Source organism: Poecilia latipinna, unplaced genomic scaffold (genome assembly GCF_001443285.1).
Source record: "Poecilia latipinna isolate Pla-1442-1.1 unplaced genomic scaffold, P_latipinna-1.0 Scaffold1764, whole genome shotgun sequence".
NCBI lineage: Eukaryota > Metazoa > Chordata > Actinopteri > Cyprinodontiformes > Poeciliidae > Poecilia > Poecilia latipinna.
Genome location: NW_015114380.1, coordinates 163,596 through 174,749, shown reverse-complemented (window position 1 = coordinate 174,749; position 11,154 = coordinate 163,596). Strand labels below are relative to the sequence as shown.

Here is an 11,154-nt window from a genome sequence, read left to right as displayed (position 1 = left end):
GTTTCTCTATATTGTGTCTGTGTGTGTGTGTGTGTGTGTGTGTGTGTGTGTGTGTGTGTGTGTGTGTGTGTGTGTGTGTGTGTGTGCATGGATGTTTGTCCTGTCTGCCTCCGTCTTGCCCTGTGATAGACTGGCGTCCTGTCCAGGGTGACCCCGCCTCTCGCCCGAAACGTTCGCTGGAGAGGCACCAGCACCTCCTGACCCCACTAAGGACAAGGGTGTTAGAAAATAGATGGATGGATGGATGGATGGATGGATGGATGGATGGATGGATGGATGGATGGATGGAAGGATGGATGGTTTCTCCCCCCCCCACACCCCCAACACCAATTCCTGTTAAAAATAGGTTCATCTCCTTTGTTCTGCAGAAGTTTTTGAATGTACAATATAGAACGGTTCTCCAGATGTGTAAATCATAGTTGGCTTTCCTCCCAATTGACTTTTGACAAATGACACCCAAATATTGCAGTTTGGGTGACATTATATTGTTAAAGTCTACTTTTAGAAAGATCTATTTATTAATGCAACCTAATTCTTTGTTTTGCTACTTAAGTAGTAATTCTGCAGTTATGAGTAAACAAAGTATGAAATGGTGATAATTGGAATACTCAGCTGGCATGGCTCTGCATTTTATGCATTCCAATTAAAATAATAAATATTTTATAAATCTTGGAGACTCTGAAGCCTCTAGAAAATATCATAATCCATTATCCTGGTTCCTCCGTTGCAATCAATTTAAATAAAGATATAAAAAACTGAAACATAATGCATGTAAGCAAAATTTTGCAACAAAGAAGTACTCTTCATTTTTCATCTCAACTGTATAAAAAAAAAAAAAAAGGATTGAAGTAAGAAACTAGCAGCTGTTAGTTTCCCCCAGCAGTTTGTCATGTGTTGGTAACTGAAGCGCAGCATCTATTGGTTCTGAGGAACAGATGGGTCTGCAGCAGCTCCGGTCACAGCAGGGTTATGTGAAGAATGGATTGCTAGATGAGGTGAACCTCTGCCATCTGCAGCAATTAAAACTGTGACTAAGAATATTTCAGGGGTGAACAACAGCATTATGACAAAAACAGTTCCAAGGATCCACATTATCATTTAGATGAATTAAAGAAGCCAAAGGAAGAGCTAAATGTTTAGCGCTTTGTAACTGTGTGTGGCACCTAGACGTGGAAAATCTGCATTTTCTATCAACAAAGTAGGACAGTAGAAAAGAGTTTGGAAGTCTAAAGCAAAATAAGAATAATTCCTGGTCCTGAGTGTGGCGTAGAAAAGTTCTGATATCATACATGCTAAAATGTTGGTGTTCCTTTTAAAAGTCCATGACGAAGGGCCAGGTTTACTCAGTGCAAACTGATCCCTCTGGCTTTTCTTTTGGTTGACTGGCCTTACAAGCTATTAGCAGGATCTAATGACCTCATTACAGCCTGCTATGAGAGGACGAAGGTAAGCTAATCCTCTACCTGGCCATATGATGCGGAACTGTCACTGGAGCTGCCGACACACCTGAGAGTTGAGGCTTTTATACACTCACATACACAAGTCCTGGAACAGCAAAGCCGTTTTCTCAAATCAAATACTGATCTCAGCAGCTGGGACTGAACTAGACGTTTAAAGGTTCGTACAGCCAGTAATTCAGGCCGTCAAACTAACAAAATATAGAGATTCATTACATTGTTTCTTGTACTGCTGTAAAACTTATCAAATCTATTTTCCTCTTTGATTTTATTAAATCATTTTTACAAAATGATTTTGGAATGTTTTTATCACTCTTTGACTTTGTTATATATCAGAGAGGAGAGTAAAGAGTTAAATGGTCAAACTGACCAGCAACTGGACAGTGTGTGAAAAGCACAGCTTTTACTGTAGCAGCATAATCTCACATCTTAAGTGTAATTAAATGTTTCTCATTTACTACTCTGTTCTTTACTATTACTATAAAAGTTATTAATCACCTGTTTCCATGGGGAGAAAAGGGAAGAGTAGATGAGAAAGAACATATTACTGAAAGAATGTGCAGGAAGGAATGGGTGTGGATAAGGTTCATGTCATATTTTATTATATTTGTTCATTTAGGTAACCCCTTTCCCCCCAAAAAAAGTTGAAGGTTACACTGCAGAGCAATTGGAGAGTTTTATACATCTTCGCCATCAGGTGCCACTAAGGCAGGAAACCACAGCTGCCTGTGTAACATGCAGGCCATGCAGAGAAATATGTCGTGCACATGCTGTCTGAATCACTCTGCTCTGAGAGCTGACGCCCACCAGCCACTTAGGGGCCAGCAGCTTTCTTTGAACTGAAAGCTCCACTCCACAGACAGGGACTAACCGGTCCAATCCAATAAACTGCTGCATTTTTAACTCTACCTCTCTTCCTTTTGCTGAGAGAAGCTGTGAGAAGTTGGAGATTGGAACTGATGTGCATGTACATGTCGTTTTGCACATCACTGAGTTTACATTTATGCATATAAAACTCTCTTTTTGCTCATCCTTTATTCATTAACAAACACAGAGTGTTGCTGCAGACTATAGCTTCTAAGCAAAGTTGAGCTTGACAGGTTGACGGTTTAATACAGCGCTTGAGGTGAAGCTTGCCTGGCAGACGGCGAACGCAGCCACAGCAAGCTAAAAAGTTCAGGCCAAAACTCACATCACAATTATAAGCGATGAATAATTCAGGTAGTCAGAAACATTCAGTGTTCTGGCTGTCATCTCTTCCGTTTCTTCCTGGCTCTCTGAGTCTCTACCTTTGTCTTTTCCTTTCTCTCTCTCTCTCATGTACCTCTGTGTGATATTCTGAATACACTGCTGTCTTCAAATATTCTCCTTTCTTTCCTCGTATGAGCAGGCATGTGGGAAAAATACAATTAGCGATCTTTCTGGAGCAGGCTCGCCCTTCCAACAGTCCATCATGCTCGGGACACTGTACTCCTCCCATTATTTAATCTGTTGTTGTGTGATGGGCTGAACCAGAGGAGATTTTCGACAATGATAATGCTCAGTTCACCATTTCGAGGTGGAAATTGGAGAGCTTGCACCAGCTGGCATCTTAATCTGCTTTTATGAAAGAGGTGAATAGAATTTCACCCTCACATTTTATCCCACTGCCTCTCTCTCTCCTTTCTATCCGGGTTTTCTTTTCTGCTTCTGCTGTGAAATAAAACATTTACGTACTCCATGAATAAAGAAATCTCTGCTGAAGACGTGACAAATTCTCCTCAGACAGGACAGTTGATGGAAAATAAGAGCGATGACTTTCCACCATTCAATCTGCAAATGTGATCTGTTCTCCAAATGAACAATTTGTGAGAAGAGCCTGATCCAGTTGTCCTCACCTAATCAAATAGAAAATCATAAACTTTTTGGCAGCTACAGAAAGGCCTTAGAGAACGAACAAGTAAATAAATTATTGAAAAAAATAAGCTACCTTGAGGAACAGTTAACTGCACATGTAACACTAAAATAGGGGGAATAAAACAAGGAAAAGCAACAGCAATCATTACAATTAAATAGACAGTGAGAGGAAATGTGAATATTTTAACTGTGTGTGTGTGTGTGTGTGTGGGGGGGGGTGTGTGTGTGGGTGTGTGTGTTTGTGTGTGTGTGTTTGTGAGAGGTAGAGAGGCATGAAGAGTGCAGCTTAAGTGGCTGAAGTAGACATGATACTTCAACAGTAAAGTTCAGTTAATTTAAAATACATTAAAGTGATCCTAGTAGGGGGAAAACACACACACACACACACACACACACACACACACACACACACACACACACACACACACACACACACACACACACACACACACACACACACACATTTCATCACCACTTCCATGTTATTGGTTTGTTTCTGTTGCTGGTAGTGACAAATCCAGGAGACGAATAAAAATAAAAAAATATACCCAATATCTCAGATAGAGATATTGGGTATATTTAAACTGTGTATTATTATTATTTATATAGATTTTTATATTGGTTCTGCTCTGTTCTCTGTACTGCTGTAACAATGTAAATTTCCCCACTGCAGGATTAATAAAGGAATATCTTATCTTATCTTATCTTATCTTGTGTTTGGATCAATTGACTTTCTGAGGCATGTATGAATTACTAAAATCACTAACACATCCTGCTGATTAACTAAAACGATCACATCTCCTTCCTGCAGGGAGCCGTCGGTTCTTACTGCCAGTAAATCCCAGGTGGTTGTGACAGACAGCTCCTCACACTGATCCCCCTTCTGGAGGTTTCCTTCAGTTAAAAGGGAAACTTTCTTTTCCACCATCGCCACATGCAGAAACCAACATCCCTAAAGTGCACAGTGATTCCTAAATGAGCTGGAGCTTCATATTGACGTGTAAACTGCAAACTGACAATATCCAAGTCTTTCCATTACAAGGATTCCAGGAAGCACCAACAAGCTCCTGAGGATTTACCCACAGATGATCATTGTTTATGTAAAAGAGGCACTCAACCAATGAAACACAAAGCATACACACACTTCCCCTTACACACACTCTTTCCATTTGTTCTTGCCCTTGTTTGGAAAGACTTTTCAAGTCTCTGAAGATGTTGTCTAATTGAGGTTCAGTCCATTGTTAATAATTCAAACCCCCCACAGATCGCTGTGTTAAAACATTGGAAACAAACCAGAAATATGAAGTTTATCTAAGCAAAAGAGTTTTTTTTTTTTTTACTTTATAAATATACTAGTTATGCTCACCAAAAAAAGTTGGTGGGGGAATAATCCACCAACTAAAGAAAGATGTCAATGCTGAGCAAAACAACATTATTATGTAAAGAAAAATATTTTTAACTGAAAACATTAAGAATATTGTATTGATACAAAGGGAGAAGAATTGCATAGTTTTACTCAGGATGAGAATTTCAAAAGTTTGCACACAGAGTATGACTTATTTTTAAATAAACAATTTTTTAAAGTTAAAATGAAAAGATAGACTTTTACGGAAGAGGAATGGGGCCACTGGAAAAAACAAATAAAACAGTTCTGACTTTAATCTGACTTTAATCTGACTTTAATCTGACTTTAATCTCAGAATTCTGAGATTAAAGTCAGAATTCTGAGCCACAGCAGTAAAACCAAAATATGAATCTTCCAGTCCAGCACCCGAAAACTTTGGGCTCATCATGTTTTTAGGTGGAAGAATGCAAATAGAGGCAATGTGGGAGGATTATTTAATAAAACATGGTTATATTCCCTTATCACTGAATTGCAAAGCATATGAGCAACAGAGTAAATAAATTAGACTGTCATAATGTGGATTTGAATCCATCACTTTGAACAGCACACTCTGTCCCAATCAGAAGTTGGTAACAACATTACTATGTTTCCAAACCCCATGTGACTTACTGGCAGGTCATCATCATCATCATCATCATCATCATCATCATCATCATCATCATCATCATCGTCATCGTCATCATCGCACTCATAATTACAAAATAAAGTTCACCCACCAAACTGCATCAAAAAGGGAATGTATACATCCAGGAGTTGCATATAAAGAAACAGATTCTGAAGACATCCATCTTTCACTTGTCACACCAAACTCCTCCAATCTGGAACTTTATTCATTCCATTTCCATAGAGATGAGCTGTGAATTACTTTCCACCGCTCTTCCAATCTGAAGCTAATGAATGCAGATGGAAAAGATGTTGATGCCATCTAAACAAACAACATCCAGCACCTGCACATCAAGCTGAAAGTCTGTCCTCTCCTGGACTGAAATAGAAAACATGATTTAAATATTCATATTTTGTCAGAGGAGTGCATGAATAACCAAATTATTAATCTGTCCTATTTATTTCCCTTTCTCCACTCTACTGTGGAGGGTTAAGAGCACAGACAGGAGCAAGCAGCCTGCTTAACGTTAAGTGGTGTAATTTGTTATCTGTGGGTGTTGATAAATTAGTGTTCCCTGTTGCAGTGATGCTTCCTATTAGTCATGATCTGAGAAATGTTTTATTTCTATGATTACCTCTTTGCTCAGTCACTGGAGAGGAGGAATGAGTCTACAAGGCTAATTCACAAATCTGACATTTTTTATATACAGTTTTTGCTGTAGATTTTTCAAGGACAACAAAATTCAGTTTTACCTAAAGTAATTTAAAATCAAGAAAAGAAACAATTATTGAATCATTCCTGCTTCATGGTCAGGGAACTAAGTTATATTGAATAGATTTTGCTGTCAAAACTTTCATTTCCAGTTAATCCTCTGTTTAAATGGAGTAGAGCACTCATTAACTTCTGCAGAATACTGAACAACGTACCATTCACTTGTTCTGTCTTAATGTTCACCAAGGATCATTCCAGTAAACATTCTCATTAAAAAGAAGTCAATTAAGAACTGCATAAAGCAAGTATAGCTGAATTTCCCAACACCTTTGTGATAAACTTTTCATAGAAAAAAGAAAAAAAAAAACATTTAAAGTATTCAGAAAAACTTTTAACTCAGGATGTCACTTGAATAGTGACGATGCTAGAAGGTAACAGCCTGTATATATTTAAAATGACCTAATCTGAACTAAAGAAAGTATTCTTTCCACTGAACGTGGAAATAAAAATCCACAAAACATAAATGGGCCAAAGTTAGTTTAACATGTATGGAGGATTTTGCCTAAATTGTCAATAAATATTAAAGTTTGGGTGACATTATATTGGTAAAATACAAAAACTTCAAAATGTTTCTTTGAACTGTTTGATTTTAGCACAAGTTAAAATCTCTGTAAAAAAAATTAGATTTTTCAGATCATAGATTTCATGTTGACTTTTAAATGACAGACTTAACTAATGTATATTCATACTAAGCATGGTTCTGGAATCAAAACGTCTTTATGACTCTATTTTAAGATTAAAGCAAAGCACTTCACTTTCTCCACTGCAGCCAAAGTAGTAAATATAATTTCAAAAATGCTGCACAAGAGTCCCTGATAAGCCATAAATACTTCCTCACATTATTCCTGTTTGAGCACTTTGTTGAAATTACAATTACAACAAAAATTACAATTTTTCAAGTAAAATTTCTATTTTCTTATAAAAACATTTTACAAATATGACATGAAGGTCACCTTTCTGGAACTGGTTTCGATAATGGTAATAGTCATTTAAGTTTAAGTATTTGTCTTCAGCGCCAACATCCATTTACCAATTTATCTTACTGACATTTTTTACTTAAAACTGGAGCTACAGCAGTAGGAGAATCACTGGCTGTGGCAGCAAAGCCTTCATAACAAGATAGGAAAAAAAAGAGTGGTTGTGTTGAAAAAGAGGAAGTTAAGGTTTTCAACATTTCACCTTTATTGTATTTTATATACCTCTGCAGTGACATCACATTGCATTGTTTTTGAAACACTTTAACAACCTAAGATAACATTTGGCTGGAACAGGCTTTACTTGGCTTTGCAAGTCTGTTACTTTGCCATGGCAGCAAATATTTTTGCCTAAAGAGCAGCTAACGTGCATCTTACAAATTAAAAGGAGCATAAGCCTATCAGCATCTGCTGAACTGGTACATTTCACAGTAACAATGGTGTTTGGATCAAGATAAAGTAAGTTTTGAGCTTGATGCTAAACCATCTGCACAGTGGCAGACAAGATTTATTTAAAAATCTGATGGGATCAGACATCCAATGAAAAATATCCTGAATCCATCTTACCTGTGTATGATGTGCTTGCTGCGAAGGTAACCCAAAGCCAAGGCCAGCTCACAGATGTACAGCTTCACTGTGCTTTCTGAAAAGTGGACGTTCTGCTGAAGGTGATACCGCAAGTCTCCCCCCAGGAGCAGGTCCACCACCATAAACATGTCCTCTTCATCCTGAAATGAATACCTGTGATGGAACAAAAGCATGGGTCAAGCAAGATAAGATCAGATAACTGTTATGAGCAAATAACGTGTAAACAGAAGCCTAAGGGGAAAAGCACAGTAGATGAATGTACAGAAACAACATCAATACATCTCAGTAAATTAGAATATCCTGAAAGATTTCACTTTTTCCAGCGACTTAATCCAAGAACTGAAACGTGTGTGTTATCTAGACATAAAAGGAAAATGTAAATATTTCATAAGATGGAAAAAAAAACATTTTAAAACAGACATCTGGTGTTATAGGGGGAAGACTGCTAACACCAGCAGATATTCACTGACACTCCCAACAAGAAGGGTAAACCACTTACTGGTGAAACACAGAGTGCTGTAGGGGAAGTTATGTGGAAGGAAAAAGTTATAGAAAAAGGTGCACAACAAAGAGGGAGTGGACTGAGGTTGAAGTCATTGGTCCAAAATCCACAAAAAGGCACATCAGTGTTGGTATTTTGACCTGCTCAAGTATATTCACATTTTTCAGATGAACCTGTATTCCACATCCTTCCACTTTGCAGAAAGTTTTTATCTTTAGTTCAAGAATTCTGCAAAGTTAACTTCCAGAGGAAAACTAGTTTTATGTTAGTATTCAGTATTTGAGCTACTGAATCAAATCAGCCAATAGGAACGAACATGAATGGTTTGACAAAACAAACAGTTGAGTTTACCCTATAACCTGTAAAACCACAAACCTCAGACTTCAGAGCTGACCATGGGAATAGCTCTAAGAGCTTTTGTAAGAACCATACAGATAAAATAGCAAGTTAGGAACAAGCCAACAACGACTTAAATAGCCTAGAAATGTATATATAGAGCGACAGATCCATATATATTAAATATATCTCTAACAACCTAATAGGAGACACATGAGCTCCCTTTCTCTTCTCTAATCCTAATGGTTTAACCTTATTTGAAGGCCGCCGCTTATCCTTAAAAATCTGCCATTTTATGTCAGGATTAAAATGTTCCAATTTTATGGTAATTCAAAACAACATCACCACTTTCTTTCTAAATTGAAAGCACAATCATCTTTGTGTTTCTCGAGTTTTAAAAGTCAAACGAGGAAAGAGGGTAAAAAAAACAAAAACAATCTCCTTTGTGATCACATCTGTGATCAAAAGATAATCTTTAATTCTGCTGAATTGTTTTTTAATGTTCGGACACCCAGTCTGTGAAATGTATGTGGTTAGAAGGATTTTGTGAATAGCAACATTTCTATTCAGAGCAACCATCATTTTTTACAACCCCAATTCCAATGATGTTTGGACATTGTGAACATAAATAAGAAAAGAATATAAGGATTTACACATCAGTATTATATTCAATTGAATAACTACAAAGACACGATATTTAACGTTCAAGTGGCTAAACTTTAGTTTTACAAATATTCACATTCCAAAACAGTTGACAGGAGCGTGTTTACAACTGTGTTACGTCACCTTTCCTCTAAACATCAGTGAACAAGACTTCAGGAACTAGTTACCATGATGGCAGAAAGAACAATAGAAATTGAGAGTTAAAAAAACAAACAATTGTGTTCAGACAAAAAAAAAAAAAACACATTAAATGTACTGCCTCCCCTTGCAGATCCATCAATATATCCACTGTATTCAGTCCACAGAGGTTAAGGTTGGCAAAAAAAAACATAATCTTGGCTCAAACTCATGTCTCGGTAACCAAGGATGAGTTTTTTTGCCACGTTGGTAAACACCACCCCCTCTGGGAGATTTGCAAATAAAGTGTATGTGGTGCTTTTCTGCACTGGGTGGATGGATGGGAATTGATTGAGCTGACTCCAAACTGTCTGGTAAGGCTCAGATAATGCTGAGACAACGTAACATTTGATTGCCGTTGGCCTCTGAATGTGGAAAGACTATCTGCGAGATGCCTTCTGAGAGGAAGCACACGCATTTAACAAATGAGCACACACACACGCCTGCAGCATTGTGTGTTTTCCCTCCAATTTGTCTAAGTTAAACATCATGATGCTTTGATGCATCATGAGATTTTTAACTATTGTTCCTGCAGCTGTATTTACAACAGACACATTTTAAATACACTTTTTTCCAGTCAACATTAAATCAGACATAACTTCTTACACTTTTATTGATTTGATGCAATTTCCTAATCTTAAATGTCACATTTTAAGATTAACTGTCATAATTAACTGTCATGTTGTGTGTTGGTGATGGACCCAAATGCAGCAGGCTGAGACATTAAGTTGATTTTGAAAATAAAAAAAATCAATTACTTAAAAAATGAAAAACCAAAAACTTAAAAAGAAAAGAACATGGAGTACACAGGGAGCCAGAGCAGAACAAAAGTAACAGCAACAACAGTGAGGTAATGGGATTAGACAGGATTTAACGGGAGGAATCAGCAAGGAGTGACTGAGTGTTCCAACATCCGCAAACGGCAACTGCTATCACAACTTGAGATTGACGAGGTACAACACAAATGCTACGGCAAGGGGGAGGATGTCAGGACAGGGGGGAGTTAACTACAACTACCCGCCCAGAGACTGGGTATGTAGCCCCAGTAATGAACGAACCATCAAAGCTGAACGAGGCACTATCCTGATCCAGAAGGATCCCTCAGAAAAAGGTTCAGTCCCATCCAACTATCGGCCAATAACCTGTCTCTCTACATGGAAGCTCATATCAGGCATCATAGCGGCTAAGATAAGCGGACACATGGATAAATGGGGAACAGAGGACGAGGTACTGGAGGAACCATCATGAAAGCATCATATCAGGAAATCCTACCAATGGCTGGAAAAAGCTGGACACAAGGACAGCACAGAGCCCTCATCCTGGCCGCCCAGGAACAGGCCCTAAACACCAGAGCAATAGAGGCTCATTGTGATAAAGAATCACAATGTGGTTCTTTATCCACCACCACATTGTGGTGGTGGATAAAGAACAGAGGAAAGCCGTTGTGGTGGATGTAGCAATACCAAGTGACCACAACATCAGGAAAAAGGAGAAACTGGAGAAATACCAGGGCCTCAGAGAGGAACTGGAGAAGGCCTGGAAGGTGAAGACCACAGTGGTGCCTGTGGTCATCGGGGGCCTCGGGGCAGTCACCCCCAAACTGGAGCAGTGGCTACAACAGATCCCAGGAACAACATCAAACATCTCAGTCCAGAAATGTGCAGTTCTAGGCACAGCCAAGATACTGGAGGAGAACCTGAAGCTCCCAGGCCTCTGGTAGAGGACCCGAGCTCAGAGGATGAGACCACCCGCGGAGGGTGAGAAGGGTATATATAAAAAAA

At 38.4% G+C, this 11,154-nt stretch overlaps 1 protein-coding gene across 1 annotated transcript in view; it reads right to left on the bottom strand.

The window, feature by feature from the left end:
• stk32a (serine/threonine kinase 32A) overlaps positions 1–11,154 on the bottom strand; it is a 53,680-nt gene that overhangs the window by 21,604 nt on the left and 20,922 nt on the right. The window contains exon 5 of the mRNA XM_015060996.1: positions 7,675–7,848. Coding sequence (XP_014916482.1) covers positions 7,675–7,848 — 174 coding nt within the window. The remainder of the gene's footprint in view (positions 1–7,674; positions 7,849–11,154) is intronic.